General features: G+C 44.6%; 1 protein-coding gene across 2 annotated transcripts in view; it reads left to right on the forward strand.

The window, feature by feature from the left end:
• The window catches only part of Sufu (SUFU negative regulator of hedgehog signaling), a 132039-nt gene that overhangs the window by 72665 nt on the left and 37240 nt on the right, over positions 1 to 22134 (forward strand). The window contains exons 4-7 of one of the 2 annotated variants that reach the window (XM_008845656.3): positions 15622 to 15764; positions 16435 to 16520; positions 16757 to 16829; positions 20497 to 20653. In XM_008845656.3, the coding sequence (XP_008843878.1) occupies positions 15622 to 15764; positions 16435 to 16520; positions 16757 to 16829; positions 20497 to 20653 (459 nt within the window). The remainder of the gene's footprint in view (positions 1 to 15621; positions 15765 to 16434; positions 16521 to 16756; positions 16830 to 20496; positions 20654 to 22134) is intronic. The other variant, XM_008845657.2, reaches the window with a different exon arrangement.

The raw sequence follows: 22134 nt of genomic DNA on the forward strand, positions 1-22134 counted from the left end.
CAGAGTTTAAAACCTCATTTAATTTTATGTCATAGGGTTTATATGGAGTACAATATTGTATAACTGTATTAATTCAACTGTAAACCTAATAATTTACAGCCAATTTTGAAAAAAAAAAAGGAAAGTTGGGAAGTTGGGGCCAGTGAGATAGATCAGCCAGTAAAGGTGCTTGCCACTCAGCCTGATGACCTGAGTTCAATTCCTGTGACCCACATGGTGGGGAGCAGGAACCAACTCTTGCAAATTATCCTCTGACCTCCACACAGGTAATGTGGTATGTGCATTCTCTTCCCGCCCAACCCCAAATAAATAAATATGCCAGGTGTCTTATATTCTTCAAGGGCAGGCAAGGTGTGAATGCTTCTAATCACAGCACTCGGTAGAGGTAGAGGTAGGCAGATCTCTGAGGTTGAGGCCAGCCTGGTCTACATAGTGAGTCCCAAGTCAGCCAGGGTTACATAGTGAGAGACTCTATATCCAAAAAAAAAAAAAAGTGTAAAAAAATAGAGAGTGATTGAGGAATATACAGGATGTCAACCTCTGGCCTACATACACACATATGCTACATAACACACAAAATAGACAATGAAGGAGGGAATTTCTGTTTGTAAATATGTTTTGTTCTAGGTTAGATGAAGAAGGGAGGGAAAGAAAGCGGAGGCATGACTAAATTAGGACCTTTTTATAACCCTGAGCAGATCTTGTAGTCTTTTTTTTTTTCCTCCCAATTATGTGTACTTCTTTGTATCTCTGTGTGGATATGTACATGTGAATCCAGCTGCCCATGGAGACATCAGATCCCCCTAGAGCTTGAGTTAGAGGGCAGTGTGAACCACCTTATGTGGTTGCAGTGCATGCCCTTAACCTCTGAGGCATCTTTTCTGCCTTAGATCTTGTATTCTTTTTTTTTTTTTTTTTTTTTTTTTTTTTTAGATGTCACTATGTAGCACTGACTGGTAGACCAAACTAACCTCAAACTCACAGAGATCTACCTGCCTCTGCTGCCCAAGTGCTGGGATTAAAGGCATGCACCACCACACTGGGCTAGGTCTCATATTCTTTTGGGGAGAACACGGTCTCACTATGTAGCCCTGGGTCTGGCCTGGAACTCTACATAGACCAGGCTGGCCTTGAACTCACAGAGATCCTCCTGAGTGCTGGGATTAAAGGCATGTGCCACTTCGTCTGGAGTCTGGAAAGGTCTTATATTCTTCAAGGGCAGGCAAAGTCCTCATAGGTGAAATCAATGGAATTATACTAGGAACAGCCATGAGCTGTGGCTAGAATCCCTCTGAGCTCTTTTGGCAATGGAAGTACCCACCCTTCCCATGGGAGAATGAGGTTGTCCTGCATGGGACTTGTGTTTATGGGCACAAGGAGAATTCAGGAACCCACAGTCTGTCTCTGCCAACTCCTGGAGACTCACTTTGGGTTATAGGCCTCTCCTGCTGTGACCCATGTTCCTGTGCTGAGCTTCCTTGATTATGAAAGGGATTTTCCACATACATTAGTCTCTGCCTCTAATTGTGGCTTTGAGAAGAGGAAGGAAGCTGGAGAGTGAGAGGCTTTTGAAAAAATTTCTAGGGAAACAACTTTGAGTCTCCCTTGGCTAGATTTCTAATCTTTTTCAACCCCTTTTGATACTAGGTAAAACCTAGAAGGAATGTCCTATATATTTTTTCTTGCTTTAAAAAAAAATTGTTTTGGAAAAGGGTCTCAATTTTCCATCCTTCTACCTCTGCCTCCTGAATGCTGGGATTACAGGCCTGCATCCCCCCTGCCCGCTCTGCCAGCTTCCTCTTGCCCTTCTTTATCACCTGATTCCTTTCTCCTAGGTATCTTGCAGCCACATTGAGCCCAGTTAATATCAGAGCCCTTTGAGAATCAAACACGCAAATGAACTTTTCAAGTAGTAAAACTATATTCATAATTTCTAAGAGGAGGTCGGGTAGCAATGGAGGGAATTCTTGCTTCTACCACTTGACCAAGTTGGAAAAACTTTATGACTGGCCACTGCTTGCACCAATTCAGCCGTGGAGAACTTTGCCTTCTAACCACAAGCTCATTGGCCACACATACGTACAGAAAATCTGTTTTGTGTCCTCCCTACCATCACCACAACTATTTGTTTGCTTGTTTTGTTCTTTTTGTTTGTTTGTTTGTTTGTTTGTTTGTTGGGGGTTTCCCTCTAGCCCCAGCTAGCCTGGAACTTGCCCCAGCTGGCCTGGATTCGCTATGGAGACCAGGCTAGCCTCGACCTCACAGAGATCCACCTGCCTCTGCCTCCCAAGTGCTGGGATTAAAGACATATGCCACCACGCCTGCCTTGTTCTTCTTAAAGAAGGGCTCTCTCTTAGGTCTTCTTTGGAAGAGTTTGGGGGTTTTCGTTTTTGAGACAGGGTCTTACTATGTAGCCCTGACTGGCCTGTTATTCCCATGTAGACCAGGCTGACCTTGAACTCATAGAGGTCTGCCTCTGCCTCTGAGTACTGGGATTAAAGGCATGTACCATCACACCCAGCTGCAAGAGTTTGTTTTGCAGTGGGGTTACTGTTGCAGCCTGCTGTGCAGGGTATGTGTAGAAAGGCCAGGTTGCAAGTTTTATAGGTTTGTACCAACAAAGCTCCAGACAATCCCATCTTTTCCTCTTCCTGCAAGAGAAGGTCAAGTATTAAAGGAGAATTAATTTTACAGGACATTTTTTTATTTTGCTCATGTGATGCTTATACATCATTACATTCAAATGTGTCTTAGGCCTCTGATGTGGGCCAGGAAAATGTTCTTAGCTTTGACTTGGGGATGGGGTGTGGAGGCAACAGGCAGGAAAATGCAGGCTCCTATTGAGGTGTTCACTTAGGACTTTATTCGAACCCCCTGAGAAAGGAGAGTTGCTGTTACTGGAAAAGGGTGAGTGCTGATCTTCCCCAGCAGGAAGAGGGTCTTATTTACTATTTATGTGTATATGTCTGTGGCTGGATGTATTTATGAGCACCATATCCATGCAGGTACCCTCAAGGCTAGAAGAGGACATCATATCCCCCTGGAACTAGAATTATGGCAGTTGTGAGCTACTCTAGCTGTGGGTGGTAGGAACCAAGCCAGGTCCTCTAGAAGAGCAACAAGTGTTCTTAACTGCTGAGCCATTTCTCCAGCCCCCTGCTGTCCTCTTTTGATGGAGGAATGCTGTAAGGTGTAGGTAGAGGCTGACTGGAGAAGTGGTCTTAGGGTACTGGAAAAAGAGTAGTGCCCTCAATACAATGCTGGGTCATCCCCTTCCCAAATTGAAGGTAGCATTGCATGGGTATGTCAAGGGCTTTAGAAACAGTCTGTGGCCTCCTAAAACTTTGTAGGTGCTTCATTTCTGACAAAAGACTAGATATATACATCCCACTTCTCCCAGATTGCCTTAGAGCAAGGAGATAGCCCCTGCCTGAGTTGTCAAAATTAGAATGGGCTTATGGAGAAATGTGATGGGGGCAGTCAAGTGACCCAATCAGGAACTCTTGGGCCATGCAGAGCCAAGAGGATTGACTTTGAACTTTATTCCCTGTACTTCGTCAGCCAGGCCTGATTGATTAATTCAGCAAAACTTCCAGGTATTCTCCTCCCTCTGCAAAGTCATGATTGCTCCAGCCTGTGCAACCTGCATGCTGCCCCTAAGTGGACTGCAGCTCATGTGAGGGGCTCTCCCACTTTAAGAGGAGGCCTTCTTTGGACCTAGCTCCACTGAGTAGCCCCCAGTGGCCACAGCAGCAGCTTTGACCTCAGAAGAGTGGGGTTAGTAGTTGCCAAATTCTCCCCATGTCTGTTGTCTTTATCCTGGTACTTCCATAGATGGAGCACATCCTGACTGGCCCCTCCTCATTTAGCAGTCACTGGCAGCATATCTGGTTTTGGGAGGAAGACATGCTAAGTCCACCGAAGATCCAACTGAGTCTTTTTTTAAAGATTTATTTTAATTTTATGTATATGAGTGTTTTGCCTATATGTATGTGTACGATGTGAGTGCAGTGCCCATGGATGCCAGGAAAGGATCACCTAGAGCTGGAGTTACAAGTGGTTGTGAGCTGCCTTGTGCTGGGAATTGAACCTGGGTCCTCTTCAAGAACAGCAAGTACTCTTAGCAGTGCAGACATCTCTCCAGCCCCAGCTGTGGTTTTTTTATGAGGAACATTTGGGGACTGGTTGCTAGTGTGACTTGTCAACACTAAGTAGGCAAGAACTAGAGTGCTTGACATGTCCAAGGCCCTGAGTTTGATCTCCAGCTCAGCGCTGCAGGAATAAACAAGAAGACAAGACTAATGGAGACCATGATGGCTGTTCCGTGAGAAGTTTGACCTCAGAATTGCCGGGTCTGAGTCAACAGTACATCTCCTGTTTCCTCTGTTAAACACCTACTGACCAGTCCCTCATTTGATGCCTGGCACAGTTCGGCTGCTTTTTTTTTTTCCTATTTATTTATTTATTTATTTATGTTTTGTATGTATATAAGTGTGTGCTTGCTATGGCACATGTATGGAAGACAGCTTGTGGGAGTTGCATCTCTCCTTCCATCTTTTGGGTTCATCAGGTTTGGCAGCCCTCAGCCGCATTTTTTTCCTTTGTCCCTAGAAAACCTGTGATCATTTTAAGATGCTCAGAAGGGTACCTGGAGAAAGGAACATTTGCCTTCAGGGCCCCAAGCCTCAACTACAGAAACCCCCAAAAGGAACATTATCTTCCTCTCCATACACTAAGCACCTTAGTTCTAAGGGTTGGGGGGGGGGGCATCACTTTCCAAGCCATTGTGTGGTTTCACTGGGACTGCACTCTTACATAGACTGCAGGAGTCTGTCACTCTCTAAGATGGGATGAATTAGGAAGGCTGAGAGAATGTATTTGGTTTTTTTAGTGTTTCAAAGGCAGTGCTAATTATTTTGTAAACAATAGCCATTTTCTGCAACCCATTTCCCTAGATTTTGCTAACTTATTATATCCGGGTAGTCTGACTTCAGACTACCATAACTAAAGCTGTATGTTGGGAGGTGAGGATAGGGCGATGACCTATTTGAGGAGGCTGGTAGAACCTCTGCACCCATTTAGCAGCACTATGCAAGTACCCACACACACAGAGTTTTGATAAATTTTGCAGGGAGTTGTTTGTTACTGGGAAATGTGCCGTGGAGTCATGAAACCTTTCAAGCAAGGGACAGGACTGTAGCTAGGTTTTCTTTGGCCTCTTTGCTGTCTTGAGTGGTGTTTCCCCTCCAAGCATGCAGGGCTGAGCTCTGGGACCTGAGGGTGATCTTTCATGAACTCCAAGAGTGAGCTCACAGGAAGGAAGGGAATTGAAAGCTACTCTCCAGCCCCTACTTGGGATGACCTTTTAAATACCAAGCCTCCTGGCCACAGCTGTTTAGTTCAGGTGGGGGCCCCAGGATTTCCACCCTCCTTTGGTGAGGAGACTTAGGGAACCAGAGAGGGAATGAGCCCCTCTAACCCGTGGCTGGACAGCTAGGCCTCCAACAAGGCTTTATTAGCATTTGAAAACCCCTCTGATGGGCCAGAGCTTCCTGGGGCGGGTGTTGAGGCCCAGTGCAGAGACCCATCCTGGCTCCACACAGAATGGGGCCAAGCGTCCAGGGCATAAAGACCAGACTGGACTCAAGAATGAGCCCTTTGTGGCTTTGTCCCTGGCCTGAAAACTGTGACCAAGGCCCTTTCATTGTTAAGAAAAACCATTTTTTGGCCACTGCAGACTCTGCCTTTTGCTGGAAGGTTCAGTTAATGTGTCATTCTCGGTATTTCTGTGCAAAATAACATTTTCTGCCCAGCTCCTCTTAGTTCAATAGGACCTTGTGCTAATTTTGGCCACATGCGTGCTGGCCTGGAATGTGTTGGTCCTAGAGCCCCAGCCCGGCCTTGAGTCCCCTTTCTGACCTCGGGGTCCAAGCATTGCCACCTAAATTAAGCCCCTTCCCAAATGAAGCCTGTACAAAGTGTTATTTGATCATTCTTATTTTAACAGTTTGGGTTTGCAGAGTGTCAATAATGATTAGTAAAAGGTCATGATTCGAAACCTTTCCAAGCTTTTCCTTAAATCCCTGCCTAGTTTGTACTTTTCTACAGACCAGACATTGGAGAGGTGCAACAAGCCTGCCGGGACTGGCCATCTTTCTTAAACCAGTCGCAATGGTGCCACCTACTGGGATCCTGATGTTACTACAGATCGGTGGCTATCCTGTTTTCTGGACTCCACTTTGGTGTATTCCAGCATAGAAATACTGGCAGTGACACACCGAGTAGACACTAGTTTCTGAATATAGACCAGGAAACAAGTTTAGATATTGTGCTTGCAGAAGATGCCCAGGGTTAGTTAAATAAGGAACAGAGGCATTCCCAACCCCAAAATTCGCCACTGTGCTAGGATCTGCCTTTAGGGCCAGCAGATTTTAGTTGAACTGGAAAAAACATTCAGTAGCATAAATCTAAATGGTGAAGATTTTCTGCCCTCCTGTGTTCTGTGGACTTGTCTTGGTTTGATGTGACTTTGTTTGGTTTGAGAGAGAGAAAGAGAGAAAGAGAAGAGAAAGAAAGAGGAAAGAGAGAGAGAGGAGAGAGTGAGGGAGTGTCCTTGTTACCCCAGCTGGCCTGGAATTCTCTGTGTAGACCAAACTGGCCTTGATCTCACATAGATCACCTGCCTCTTCCTCCCAGGTGCTGGGATCGGAGGTATGGGCTACCATGTCTTGCCTAATTCTTGAATACCCTTTTATACCTTGTTTATTTCCATTTTTGACAATATTCTGTTTTTAACAACGTGGCAACCATATCAGAACACATTTTTTTCATTTTATTGTTTCTGAGCTGTGAAATTCTACTTAATGATAAGCAACACTGATTTCCCACTTACTTTCCTCATTTAATATGATAACAAAGTTACTTTTAAAATAAGTTTGTTCAAATGGGGATGTAGTTTATTGGTAGAGTGCATGCCTAATGTGTAAAGACTGGGCTCCATCCTTGGCACTGGGGGAAACAAAGTAAGTTTGGATAAAAAAATGTGAGTTTTAGGGGGACATATAGAAAGTACAGGGGTACACAGATAAGGCAAAACTTCTGGTGGGAGTTGGGAAGTGCTCATCTTATCAATGTGCCATATGATCAGATGTCTCAAGGACCCCTTTCTCAACTGTGGATAATAAAATGTTTAGCTTGTATAGACCTATGCTATGCTGTGATAGATAGTTCATTAGTGAGTCGGGGTTCTCCCAGACTGACTGCTTAGTCTGGGGAGGTGTAGCAACTTTACCTTACTCCTGTATCATCTCTTCCTCCTCCTTCTCCCCCTCCTCTTCCTCTTCCTCTTCCTTGTCATCTTTATAATAGCTTTTGTGATGATTCACATACCGTATGATTCACAGTTGTGAAACAGTTACTACAATGAACCCTATAACATTTTCAGCACCTCCCAAAGAACCTCTCAACACACACCATAGCAGTCACTCTCCATTTCCCTCAACCATTTGGGCTATATGAATGCTTTATAGGAATAGGATCAGATAGGGTATGGTCTTCTGTGACTCTTTTTTTAAAACTTAGTGTAATAATTTATTACGTTTATCTAGGGGGGGGGCACAGCATGTGTGGAGGAAAGAGGACAACTATGGGAGTCGGTTTTCTCCAGGATCAAACTCAGGTCTTCAGACTTGGTGGCACGTGCCTTTACCTGCTGGGCCATCTCACCAGTCCTAGTATAATGTTTTTATTTTATTTATTTTACTTGTCTTAATTTTTTTTTTTTTCTGGTCTTTTTGAGACAGGATCTCCCCGTAGCTCCACCTGGCCTAGAGCTCTCTACGTAGACCATGTTGACCTTGAACTCACAGAGATCCGCCTGCCTCTGCCTCTTGAATGCTGGGATTAAAGGCCCACACCTGGCTCTATTTCTTAATTTTAATTTTATGTGTATGTTTTACCTGCATGTATGTAACTTTACCTGTGTCATGAAGTGCCCGCAGGGGTCAGAAGACGGCATCAGATCCCCTGGAACTGGAGTTATGGATGGTTGTTAGCTGCCACCTGGGTGTTGGGAACTGAACCCAGGTCTTCTGCAAGAGCAGTCAGTGCTATTAACTGCTGAACCCCTCTACCAGCTCCCTAGCAATAATTTTTAAGACACACAGTTTGTGAGAGTCTCTAAAGGAGTGATTGTAGACAGAAGAGGCAGTAAGTGCAACTTGCTATGTAGACCAGGCTGGCCTCAAACTCACAGAGATCCACCTGTCTCTGCCTCCCAAGTGCTGGGATTAAAGGCATGGAACACCAAGCCCAGCTAGTATAATGTTTTTAAGGTTCTCATAGCATTTATTAGTACTTCCTTTCCTATTGCCAAATAATATTATGTTTTGTTTACTCATCACTTGAGGGGCATTTAGGTTATTTCCACCTTTGCCTGCATGAATAATGTTACCTTGGACCTGCAGGCACCTGTCTTTGTGTAGTCCTGTTTTCTTTTCTCTTGGTTATGTATAACCTAGAAGTAGAATTGTTGGCTCATGTGGTGACTCCATGTTTAACATTTGGGGGAAATGATAAACTGTTTTCCAAAACAGGTCTTTTATTTTGCATTTCTATTAGTAATGCATAATTGTTCCAATTTCTTCATGTTCTTTTTTTTATTTGTATGTATATATATTTGTGTGTGCACGTTTATGCAGTGTGCATGCACGTGTATGCATGTAGACCAAAGATGTTGGGTGTCCTCTTAAGTAGCACTCTACCTTATTTTTGAGACAGGGTCTCTCACTGAGCCTGAAGCTTACCCTTTCAGCTCAATCCGGGTAGCCAGCAAGCCCTAGGGTTCCTCCCAGCTCCATTCCCCCCAGTATTGGGATGACAGGCACTTGGTGCCATGCCCAGTTTTGACCTGCATTCTGGGGGATTGAACTCATGTCCTCATGCTTGAGCCGAAGCACTTTGAGCCATCTCCCCAGCCCCAATTTCTCCACATTCTTACCAGCTCTTATTGCTGTCTTTTAAATTTTCAACCATTTTAGGGGCAGGAGAGATGGCTCAGCAGTTAAGACCACTGTCAACTCTTGCAGAGGGGATCTGGGTTCAGTTCTCACTACTCACATAGCAGCTAACAACCATCTGTAACTCCAGTTCCAAGGGATCTGATGCCTTCTTCTGACCTCTGTGGGCACTGCATGACACAGGTACACTCACATACATGCAGGCAAACACTCATACACATAAAATAAAAATAATAAATAAGACATTCATTTAAAAACTTGAATTCAACCATTTTAGTGGATATGAAGTATTGGTGTGTTGTTGTGGTTTTGACCTTCATTTCCTTAATCTCAAGATATGTTGACATCTTTTTATGTGCTTGCTGACTGTATATCTTCTTTGGACAAACTTTTTTTTTTTTTTTGGTCTTTTTGAGATAGGGTCTCCCTGTAGCCCTACCTGGCCTGGATTTGCTATGGAGACCAGACTGGCCTCAACTCACAGAGATCCGCCTGCCTCCTGAGTGCTGGGATTAAAGGTGTGGGCCACCACGCCCAGCTGGACAAACTTTTATTCAAATCTTTTGTCCAATTTTAATTGAATTGTCTCAGTGAAGTTGTGAGAGCTTTTTATATATTCTTGACACAATGTACTTCATATTTTATGGGTATTTATCAGGTTATGATTTGACGGTATTGCATTCTGTTATCTTTTTTAAAATTATGTTTGAATATACATAACATGAAATTTTATCCTCTTAAGACAGTTTAGTACTGAACATAGTCACATTGCTGTAATTGTCACTACCATTCATCTCTGGGCCTTCCCTCTTCTTCCCAGATTGAAATTCTGTACCATTAAACTAATTCTCTAGCCACCTTTCCACCCAGCCTTGAGCAATACCATTCTATTTCTGTCTGTCTCTATGAGCCTGATTGTACGGTACCTTATGGGTGGGATCATGAATCATTTCTCCTTTCATGTTCGCTTTGTTTCACTTAATGTTATGTCTTCGAGATTCATCCTTGTTGTAGCATGTCCATCCTTTCCTTTACATCTGAAGATCGTTTTATTTTATATTGATACAACATTTTGTTAACCCGTTCATTTCTTTGTTTCTTTTTGTTGTTGTTGTTGTTGTTGGAGGTTTTTTTGTTGTCGTTTTTGTTGTTGTTTTTTTGAGACAGGGTCTCCCTGTAGCCCCAGGTGGCCTGGAACTTACTATATAGACCAGGCTGGCCTTAAACTCTCATATATTGCCTGCCTCTGCCTCCTGAGTGCTGGGATTAAAGGCGTGGACCACCACGCCAGGCTAATCCATTTCCTGATGTCCATTTGGGTGGCTTCTACTTTTTTGCTATCATGAATAACACTGCTATGAACACTGGCACACAGATTCTGTTTTTGATTCTTTTTAGTCTATACCCCAAATTAGAATTGCTGGATCATATGGTAATTCTCTTTTGAAGTTTTAAGTTTTCCATAGTAGCTGTACTGATTGACATCACCACTAGCAATGCACAAGGATTCTAATTTCTCTACATCAGTCTTCTTACTTGTTTTTGTTCCTGGTTTTGAATAACTTTTTAAATTTTTATTTATTTATTTTTATTTTATGTGTATGAGTATATTGCCTGCATATGTGTAAGTGCACCCATGTCACGTAATGCCCGCAAAGGTCAGAAAAAGGCTTCGGATTCCACTGGAACTGGAGTTACAGGCGGGTGTTAACTGCTATGTGTGTGCTGACAATTGAACCCAGGTCCTCAGTAAGAGCAGTCAGTGCTCTTAACCACAGAGCCATCTCTCCAGCCCCATGGTTTTGTTACTGTTTATAATTGCATTCTAATGGGTGCAGAGTAGAAGTGGTTTTGATTTGCATTTCTTTTTCTTGATGGTATTTGCAACATAAAGTGGTTTTAATTTTGATGAAGTTCAGTCTGCTTCTCCATTGTTGCTTATACTTTGGTATCACATCCAGGAACCCACTGCCTAATGCAACGTGTCCTTGTTTCTTCTAAGTGCCTCATAGTTTTACCTTACCACAGTTAAGTCTATGATCCATTTTGAGTCAAATTTTGTTTATGGTATAAGGAAGGAATCCAATTTGAGTCTTCTGAAGTAGATAGTCCCAGGACAATTTACTGAAAAGACTCCCCCCCCAAGTTGTCTTGGCACCCTTGTCAAAATTAATGACTGATGATATGGATGCTGGAGAGATGGCTCAGCAGTTAAGAACACTGGTTGTCCTTGCAGAGGACCAGGGTTCGAATCCCAGCACCCACATGGCAACTAACAACTGTCTGTAACTCTAGTCCCAGGGAATCCGACAGCCTCTTCTGACCTCCATGGGCATTTCATAACATGGGTACACTTACTTACATGCAGACAATACATGCATACACATAAAAATAATAAATAAAACTAAAAAAAAAAATTAATGACCATACATGTGAAGTTTTACTTCTCTGCTCTCAACTGTGTTATATTGGGTCAAAGTCTCTCTTTTGCCAGGACTATACTCACTTGGTTACTGTAGCTTTATAGCAATTTTTAAATTGGCAAGATTGAGCTGGGATATAGCTGACTGGTCCAGCACTTGCCTAGTATGTGCTGAAGTCTAGAATTTGATTCTCAACAGTGCCAAGACAAACAGACAAACAATAAAAGTGAAGCTTAAGTCCTTAAGCTTTGTTCTTTTTCTTTTTCTTTTTTTTTTGTTGGCGGGGGCGGGGGGGGTCTCCTTGTAGCCCTAGCTGTCCTGGAACTCACTATGTTGACTATGTAGACCAGGCTGGCTACACAAAGATCTGCCTGCCTCTACCTCCCAAGTGCTGGGATTAAAGGCATGTGCCACCATGCCGGCTGTTCTTTTACTTCATTTTCTTTTTTTGAGGGTGAAAGGTTCTACAGGTTGAGCTTAGAACTTGTTCACTCTTTTTTTTTTTTTTTTTTTTTTTTTTTTTTTTTTTTTTTCTTTTTGGTCTTTTTGAGACAGGATCTTTCTGTAGACTCAGCTAGCCTGGAACTCACTATGTAGACCAGACTGGCCTTGAACTCACAGAGATCTGCCTGCCTCTACCTCCTGAGTGCTGGGATTATAGGCATGATCTACCACACCTGGCTGAACTTGTTTACTTTCAAGCATGTGCTCTACCTCTGAGTTTTACCCCAGCTCTTGGTTTTTGTTTTCTGTTAAAATTAGCATAATTTATTGATTGGGTTTTGTTTGTTTGTTTGTTTGTTTTGGTCTTTTTTAGCCCCAGCTGGCCTGGAACTCACTATGTAGACCAGGCTGGCCTTGAACTCACAGAGATCTGCCTGCCTCTGAGTGCTGGGATTAAAGGCGTGTGCCACCATGCCTGGCTTGATTGATTCTTTAAGATAAATTGTCTTCTTTGGTTATTCTAGCTGTTAACTTATGTGCTTGGTTTTTAGAAATATTTTCCAGTGGGGGCTGGAGAGATGGCTCAGCTGTTAAGAGCACTGGCTGCTCCTATAGGGGACCTGGGTTCAGTTCCTAGCACCCACATGGCTGCTAACAACCATCCTTAACTCTAGTTTGGGGGATCTGATTTCTCTGGCTTCCATGGGCATTGCATGACACAGGTGCAGTTACATACATGCAGGGAATATAGTCATATACCTAAAACTTAAAAAAAATTTTTTTTGGTCTTTTTGAGACAGGGTCTCACTGTAGCCCCACCTGTCCTGGAACTCATAGAGATCTACCTGCCTCTGCCTCCTGAGTGTTGGGATTAAAGGCATGTACTACCATGCCCAGCTAAAAAATACATTTTTAAAAATTTATTCTTTGGCCAGGCATGGTGGCGCACACCTTTAGTCCCAGCACTTGGGAGGCAAAGGCAGGCAGATCTTTGTGAGTTCAGGGCCAACCTGGTCTTCATAGTGAGTTCAGGTTAGCTGGGACTACAGGGAGACCCTGTCTCAAAAAGACAAAAAAAAAAAATTATTCTTTGAAAATTTCATATGTATATACAATGGATCTTGATCATATGCACCTCCTTCCCCTTCCAGTCCCCCCCAGAACCCTCCCCAATACACTTCCCTCCCAACTTCATGTCTTTATGTCTTTATTTATTTTTAACCCTCTGAGTTCAGTTACTGTTGCCCATCCCAGCCTTTGGCCCTTGGTTTCCTCCCCCTCCCTGCCCCTTGGTTCTAAAGCAAGCTTGCATTTCTAATATAAATCCCACTTGGTCCTTAGATATGTTGCTGGGTTCAGCTTGCTGGTATTTTGTTAGGATTTTCTTTTTCTTTCTTTCTTTTTTTTTTTGTCTTTTTGAGACAGGGTCTTCCTGTAGCCCCAGCTGGCCTGGAACTCACTATGTAGACTAGGCTAGCCTTGAACTCACAGAGATCCTCCTGCCTCTGCCTCCCAAGTGCTGGGATCAAAGGTGTGCACCACCATACCTGGCTGGGATTTTTTTTCTATAATGTATATATAACATTTGTCTAATGGTTTCCTTTTTTCCATTTTCTTTTTTTTCTAATTTTATTTTTATTATTTTTATTTTATGTGTATGCATGTACTGCCTGCATGTAGTAAGTACACCCGTGTCGGGCAGTGCACAAGGTAGAACTGGAGTTACAGACAGTTGTTAGCTGCCATGTGGGTTCTGGGATTCGAACCTGGATCTTCTGTAAGAACAGTCAGTGTTCTTAACCACTGAGCCATCTCTCCAGCCCCATTTTCCATTTTCTTAAAATTATTTTGTTTGATTTTGTTCTCGGGATAGTATTGTCATCAGCTACTAAATTGGGAAATGTTTTGTCCTTGTGAAGAATGGGTGTTAATTCTTCCTTAAGTGTCTAATAAAATTTATCAGTGAAGTCATCTGGGCCTGAATTACTTTGGGGTGTTTGGTGATAGTTTTTAATTATTAGTTCAATCTCTTGCATTGTGTGTAAGGTATGCATGTTGCTTATAGACAGTGAAAGGAAAGATGTTCAGGGGTATGCTGACAGAAGCCAGGAAATGGATTTCTCATTAGCTCCACCTTCTCCCTCCTCTTCCCCTTCACTCTTCTGGGTCTCCTGAGGTAGCAGGCCTCCTCCTGATTGCATACTGTTGAGGTGAGGACAACCACCTGAGCCTGTTTCTTGACTGAGAAAGAGGGTTGGGTAATATCAGGTGACATAGGAAGGAATTAGTGTTCAGACTAAAACAAATGAGAGCATTAACTTTAAGTCTTAGGCTGGTTGTATGCATGTGTGCTTCGCACATGAGTGTGTTCTGCTGTGATATTTAAACAAAGAGCTGACATAAAGTGAGCTTGAAGATACCTAAGTGGGTAAAATGTAGAAAACAGTGTACTTCCATCATGTTCAAAGAAAAAAAATGAAGGGAGAGTTAGGGATACAGCTCCTTTATAGAGTACTTACCTGGCATGCACAAAGCCATAGGTTCTATTCCCAGGACCACATAAAACTGGGTATGGTGGCACATGCTTGTAATACAATCATTTGGGATGTAGAAGCAGGAGGATCAGAAGTTCAAGGTCATCCTCAGCTACATAGCAAATTTGAGGCCAGTCTGGGAACCTACCACTACACATAAGCTGATAAATGCAGTTAACTCTGGGTACTCAAGATAAGAGTCAGGAACTGGAGAGATGGCTCAGTGATTAAGAGCTCTTGCAGAAGACTGAGTTCGGCTCCCAATACCTATATCAGGTAGCTTATAATTGTCTGTCACTCTGGTTCCAGGGGATCTGATGCCCTCTTCTGGCCTCTGAGGGCACCTGCAGTCATGCACAGACACATGTACATATAATTAAAAAATAAAAGCTTTAAAAAAAAAAAAAGAAAGAATCAGGCAAGGGTGGGACTACGTAGGAGTTTTCTCTTATGATTATACTGCCTTAATGTTTTGTTTATTTTTGTTTTTAAGACAAATCCTTGGCAAGTAGCCCAAGCTAGCTTCAAACTTATGATCCTCCTGCCTTAACCTCCTGAATGCTGGAATTACAGGCATGTGCCACCACTCCTGGCTAATGATTTTTTTTTTTCTTTTAAAGTAATGGGACTTTGCAAAGCACAGCATTGAGCTCTTGAGGCCTCTCAGGCAACTGCCTCTGGAGCTTGTACACACCACTGAGGTGGTCAGGGGCACTACTCAGACCTCCATTTACTCAAAGCCTGCTGTGTTCCTCAGAAATCCTGAAATCTGCCCTCCCTTGGGAAACTGGTGATAGGTATCCAAGGCCCTCTGAGGTTGAATTTTCCCTTCTGAGCTACTTTTCTAGCACCACTGCTCCTGGCCTCCCTGTACACTGATGGTCAGGCAGCCCCACCAGGAAGCTCCTCATTCTTTGCAGGCACGATCATGTGAGAAGCGTGGTAGACCCTGGCAGTCTGGCCTCCCTGGGCCAAGTGAGCATCTACACTAGCAGCCTGTCCTTTTCCAAAGAAGGCAGACAGAACAGGCCTGCTGGGAAGGTTTTGTGTTTTAGAAAGAGGCACCATTCTTTGCTTCCATTAGGATTGAATGTGTCAGGCTATTCCAGGAGGGTGGGGCAGCTCCCTACCTAGGCTTCTGATGTCCCAGAATGGATTGCAGGCCTACATCCAAATGCTAGGAATCCTCCTGTCTCTCCACAGAGAACACCTTCTGTAGCGGGGACCACGTATCTTGGCATAGCCCTTTGGATAACAGTGAGTCAAGAATTCAGCACATGCTGCTGACAGAGGACCCACAGATGCAGCCTGTGCAGACACCCTTTGGGGTAGTTACCTTCCTCCAGGTGAGGCATTAGCAGAGGTTTCAGACATTTCATCCCTGTGGAAAAAGTACAGGACAGAGGGGGAGGTAAAGAGAGAAAGTGAAGGGGCAGGAGGCTGCCCCTGTTCTTCTCTTTCCTCTCATGGTCTTTCAGGTGGTCTTTCAGATCATGCAGGTGGTCTGATTTCACCCTCTAAAATGACAGAGGCAGGAGGGACTTCCCATCAGAAAAGCAGCTCCAAGCTTACCTCATACTTCCCCAGTGGGTGTGAATCTCCCCAGCTGCCACCAGTGCTTGCTTTTAGTTATGATGACTAGGTGAAGGTTTGGTGTCAAGAGATTTACACAAAGGTATAGCCATTGTTTGAACACCTGCCTAACCTACCCCTGCCTCTAGACACCTGGCCCTTTCCTGAGTTGGCTCAAGCTGTGGTTTGTTTCTTCTGCAGCCAAGAGCTAGACTCTGTGCCACTAGATACCTGGTCAGTCCATAGTGCCTGTCTGTGGACCCAGGCAAATCTCAGTCAGGCAGCTGCTCCCTCCTAAGGGAGCCACCCCATTTTGGACACAACAGCCCAGAAGCACAGATCCTACCTGTGAACCCCTATTTGAGATGCCCCTGAGAGACCTGGGGTTGTGAATTTCTGGGTGAGATGGCCATTAACACACTGGCATCTTGTCCTGGACCTCAGATTGTTGGTGTCTGCACTGAGGAGCTACACTCAGCCCAGCAGTGGAATGGGCAGGGCATCCTGGAGCTGCTGAGGACGGTGCCTGTGTGAGTATATGCCCCATGAGATGGGGACCTGGATTCCAGGGTCTGGGGGTGATCATCCTTCCTTCATTCCACCCATAGCTTCTCCTTGATTTGTTGTGTTGGGCACTCATTCCCTGATAGTCCCTGACTTCTAACATTACCCTGTATGCTCAAGGCCTGGAACAGCAAGCCAGGAAAGCATTGGCAAAGTGCATCAGTCCAGACCTTCTGTTACCATCATCTTTTCTTGTCCACAGTGCTGGCGGCCCCTGGCTGATAACTGACATGCGGAGGGGAGAAACCATATTTGAGATCGATCCACACCTGCAAGTATGTCTTGAGTGAGGAAAACCTTGCTAGCACACTGTGCCTAGGCCTCCTCCAAATAACACTGACTTTCATCCTGGGAAAATGGAGGAGCTTTGTGTGTGAGTGAGTAGAAATATGGCATGATTCAGAACTTGTCCCCTGAATTCTGCAGCATGTATAAGAGAGCAGAGGTTTTAACCCAGGAAAGCACATCTCTGACACACGTATTTATGCATTTAAAAAGATGAATTTTATGTATGTAAAATATATATTAACTTTTAAAAATTAGATCACCAGCAACAAAGGAAAGTAATCATAGTAAATATTGTTTCCTTACTCAAAATTCATTCCCCTACTCCCTCCTCCTTAAAAGAACAGACTTTCTTTCAGGAACCCTCTCTGTAGTCTCCCTTAGTTCATGGCAATAGCACAGGCAATACTGACTCCACAGCACAGCCGCAGGCTGAGTGATGATTGGTCTAATGGTCCCGTCACTCTTATCAACACATTTTCTACCTACCCAGGTAGGCTGTCATTCTTTGATGTGGAAAGGAGTCTTTAGACCCATAGGTCTGAGACTGACCCTGCTGTGGCCGCCTGGACTCTGTCAGTGTCACCTTTGGTGTTATAGGAGAGATGCTCCCTTGGCGCACAGCTGAGTGTTGAAAACCGCAAAAGCATTACTTCCTTTCTTGTGGGTTGTTGAGGGGCAGGAGCTGCAGGCAGCTGACCACATGCCTGCCTTACATTTGGCTCTTTCTGCTTACCTCAGCACTTGTGGCAGGTTACTGCCATCTCTGAACTTCACATGCAGCTGTCAGGAGTTTCAAGTACTAGAGTAGGGGAGAGGTGACAGATGGTCATGTAGCCTGCAGACCCTGGGTTCTTTACTGCTGACCTGTGAGTTCTTGGTCATAAATCCTCTTCATTCACAAATGATGCTTCTCTGTTTTCCTGGTGCTTGTAACACTGAAATACTGAAATGTTCAAATTGTTGCCAGGATCCTTTGGGGCTTTTTTGTTGTCGTTTTGTTTTGTGGGGGGGTTTTTGGTTCTTGTGTTTTTTTTGGTCTTTTTGAGACAGGGTCTCCCTGTAGCCCCAGCTGTCCTGGTACTCACTATGTAGACCAGGCTGGCCTTGAACTCACTGAGATTCCCCCTGCCTCTGCCTCCCAAGTGCTGGGATTAAAGGTGTGTGCCACCACACCTGGCTGTTTTTTGTTTTCGTTTTTTTAATTTATATATATATATATGCGTGTATTGCCTGCATGTAGGTTAAGTGCACCCATGTTGTGCAGTGCCTGCGGAGAACAGAAGAGACTGTTGTATCCCCTGGAACTGGAGTTAAGGACAGTTGTTAGCTGCCATGTGGGTGCTGGGATTCAAACCCAGGTCTTCTGCAAGAACAACCATGTTCTTAACTACTGAGCCATCTCTCCAGCCTCTGTTGTTTTAGAGACAGAGTCTCCCTATAGCCCCAGCAGGGCTGGAACTCTATAGACCAGGTTGGCCTCCGTCTGACAGAGATCCCCCTGCCTCTGCCTTCCAAATTCCGGGATTAAAAGTGTATGCCACCACACCTGACTCAGGATCCTTTGTTATCTTTACTTTGAACTTGGTTTCTGTGTAACTTTTACTTATTTGAGAACCAGGAACTGTAAAGGCTACTTCCTCTAAACCCTTGTTCTGCCCCACAGAATGGAGCATGGGTCACTGTAGGCTCCTGCTTGAGTCCCAGTTGTGAGTACTCAGAAAGACCTTGTTTCCTTGAATTGATAGGGTAAGCAAACCATTCTCCTGCATGCCAACAGCTATTCTCCCAAGTCTGAGGCTCCCTGAAAACCCAGCCAACAGGATCCAAGCACCCAGTGGTCTTTGCCATCAAGCAGGTAGCCAATGGGAGAAACACAGCTTTCTTTCCTGGTGTTTCCATGTACCAAGTGAGAATACTGTTTGCTTGTGCCTTCCTGGGGCCTGCTTGCCATTAGTTCATTTGAGAGCTGGTTCGTATTCCTTTCATCTAAGTTTTACTACTAACCAGCTGTATGTCTGTGTCCCTAGACATGAAAGTCCTTTCACTACTTTTTTTTCTTTGTAATACTGGGGATTCAATCTAGAGTCTCAGGCATATGAGCCAAGTATTCTATCACTGAGTCCACCCCAACACAGCCCACTTTTTATACTTTTTTTTTTTTTTTTTTTTCGGTCTTTTTGAGACAGGGTCTCCCTGTAGCCCAAACTGGCCTGGAACTCACTATGTAGATCAGCCTGATCTTGAACTCACAGAGATCCTCCTTCCTCTGGGATCAAAGGTGTGTGCCACTAGGCTAGTCACTTTACATTTGATTTTGAGGCTAGTTCTCACTAAATTGCCTAAGTAGCCTTGAATTCACTCTATAGCCCAGCAGGCTTTGCTGTCCTGCCTTAGGCTCAGGGATTAGCCAAGCTGCCCAGCAGGCACTTTGCTTCTGTGGCTCTTAACTCTTTCTTTTTACATTGAGAGTAAGTGTGCTGTACTGGTGGAACATGAGGTGACTGTCCTCAGCTCTGCCAAGGTGAGGGTCTCAGGGCAGCCAGTGGAAAGAAAACTCAGGGTTCTCCTCCAGCAGACCTAACCTGCCCACCCCTTCTCCTGCCTAGGGCACCTTAAGCTATGTCTTTCCTGTTGGTCAGACTTACCCTTCTCTGAACCCTTCCCCCCCAACCACTTCACCAAGGCCGGCAGCACCAGAAGAGAGGAGGAAGAGGGCCTTATGGAAAGGAGGCCACCTGTGATCAAGACATAAGCACAATGGGAAAGTGGCGTAGGAAAATGCAGGCGCTTTTGAAGTGCTTAGTCACAGGAGGTTTACTTGGCCTACATGGCTGTGTATGAGCAAGGTTCTAGAGCCTTCCAGATGACCTTTGATCCAAAGCCCAGCACGATAGAACTATGTTTTACCAGAAAATCTGGGGATGATTTGAGTACAACTCTTCCTTGAGGCCCTTTGGAGAAAGTTTAGAATGAGCAGTGCCAAGGTCCACACAAAGGCAGGGCCTCTGGTGGAGTGTGCAAATGGTCATTGCCTTCCAGACCCCCATTTGAGCCTAAGAAACAGAAAAGAACCCTATCCAGAGAGAGCCCTTTGCAAAATATGTTAGCTGGCAGCTATGAACTGGAAGCCCTTCTGCTCTGGAGTGATGGCCCCCTCTAGGTGTTAGAAGGAGGAACTACAGGTATGGGCTCCCTTGTCTGTGGCAGGCTTTCACCCTGCCTCCTATAGAGGGTGAATAAAGGGGTTGGGTTGGGCATGGTCCTTGCTGGAGGATCAGGAAGAGGGGAAGGTTCGTGCCTTTCCTGGGAGAAGTAGATCTTATCTTTGCTATATCAGCTCTAAGGGCTAGAAAGTTGGGCAGTCAGTCCTCTGAAAGAGGCACAAAGGCCATTGGTTGATAGGAAAGAAGTATCCCTAGCATGTTCATTCCTCCTGGCCTCCCCTAATCCCTGTTCCCCAGAGGAGTCGAATGGCTAGCAGAAGCCATCATTCATGTAACCAGAGAACAAGGTCTGCAAGACCCTGCTCCTGTAACAGCTGTCCCAGCTCAGAACCCACAAAGACTAATACTGGAAAGATAGTGACTAGTAGGTGGTAGTGACCTTGGGTCACCAGTTCTCTGAAGGAACTCTGACTCTTTGGTTCTTTTCAAGCAGGAGAGGGTTGACAAAGGCATTGAGACAGACGGCTCCAACTTGAGTGGTGTTAGTGCCAAGTGTGCCTGGGATGACCTAAGCCGGCCTCCTGAAGACGATGAGGATAGCCGGAGCATCTGCATTGGCACACAGCCCCGGAGGCTCTCTGGCAAAGGTTGGGCCCTTCCCCTGCCTTCCTCCTTCCCTTTAAGGTCAGCTTTCAAGCTCTCTAGGATGGGTCTTTAACTAAACAGCCTGCTCTGTGGTTATTTCTTGGCCTGACTTAAACAGCAAGTGAAGTTTTCCGACATGGGTAAGTTAACCAAGCTTCATTGGCCCATTTCTAGCCGTTTCCTGTGTGTATTTCAAATGTACCACCAGCAGGAACCATTGTGTTCTCTTTTGCCCCTTGTAATCTGAGGTCATGGAGGTGAGTGGAAGCCAGAGAACAGTTACAGGAAAAGTCCACAGTCCACTCAAGGACAAGAGAACAAGCATCGGCCACCCACAGAATTGACATGGGGCCCAGCTCTGGCCTGAAGGCCCTGCCAGACCTGAGATCTCTATCCTTGCACTTTCCTGGGCTTTTGATGAATGGCCCAAGTACGAGGCCTGCTCTCAAACAACCCCCATGGCACTGTCCTACAGCTGCAGTTAAAGAGGCTGTGGCAGGGCATCCTGTACCCACTGCCTTCTGGGTGAGGGCCTAGGGAAGGAGGATGTGGCTGACCTGTTGGAAGCTCCCCATGCAGGTCTTGGCTATAGAAGTGTTTGTGGTTTTCAGCTAAGGCCATCCCTAGTGAACAACCAAAGGAAAGGTAGCCATTTATATACACATGTGTTTGAGGCTTTTTTCTCCCTTCTCAGTGTGTCTGTCTTTTCACACTTATTGAAGACTAAATGCCTTCAACCCTGAATAAAATATCTAAAAATATGATTTGGGTTTTGTGCTTTTGAGACAAGGGCTCATGTAGCCTCAGTTGTCCTCAAACTCATATTTAGCCAAGAATGACCTTGAATTCCTGATTCCCTGCCTGTAACCTCACCACCACCACACCTGGCTTCTTTCTTTTCTTTTTTCTTTCTCTCACTCCCACCCCCACCCCATTTGGTACACTCTGCCACTTAGCTCCAACCCCTCCCCTCATACTCATAAAAGGTTTTCTCTTTCTGAAAAGGACAACTTAAACTCCCAGTGCAAATATTTGACCCCTTCTTTTTCTTCCTGCTTGTTCCTACCATGTGCCAAGTCTATAGGAGGGTCAGAGAGACGGGGGAGAGGGGGTTTACAGTTACCAGGATCATTTAGTTGCTTTTGACAAAAGAGTAATTTAGGGAGAGAGTGATAATCTTGTTCATAATTTCAATCATCACTATTTTATTTTTTTGTATTTATTGTTCAGCTCGCTCTCTCTCTCTCTCTCTCTCTCTCTCTCTCTCTCTCTCTCTCCTGCCCTCTAGCCTCCTGCCTCAGATTAGTGCTGGGATTACAGGCATGTATCACAACACCCAGCATTATTGGGTGTAACAAATCAACTAGCAAAATTAATAATCATCCCTTCCCATCTCTAACACTCTAAGCCCTGTTTCCTCCCTTCCTTCTTTCTCTTTCTTTCTTTCTTTCTTTCTTTCTTTCTTTCTTTCTTTCTTTCTTTC

This window comes from Nannospalax galili, unplaced genomic scaffold (genome assembly GCF_000622305.1).
Source record: "Nannospalax galili isolate Female #2095 unplaced genomic scaffold, S.galili_v1.0 scaffold161, whole genome shotgun sequence".
NCBI classification, from domain to species: Eukaryota; Metazoa; Chordata; class Mammalia; order Rodentia; family Spalacidae; genus Nannospalax; species Nannospalax galili.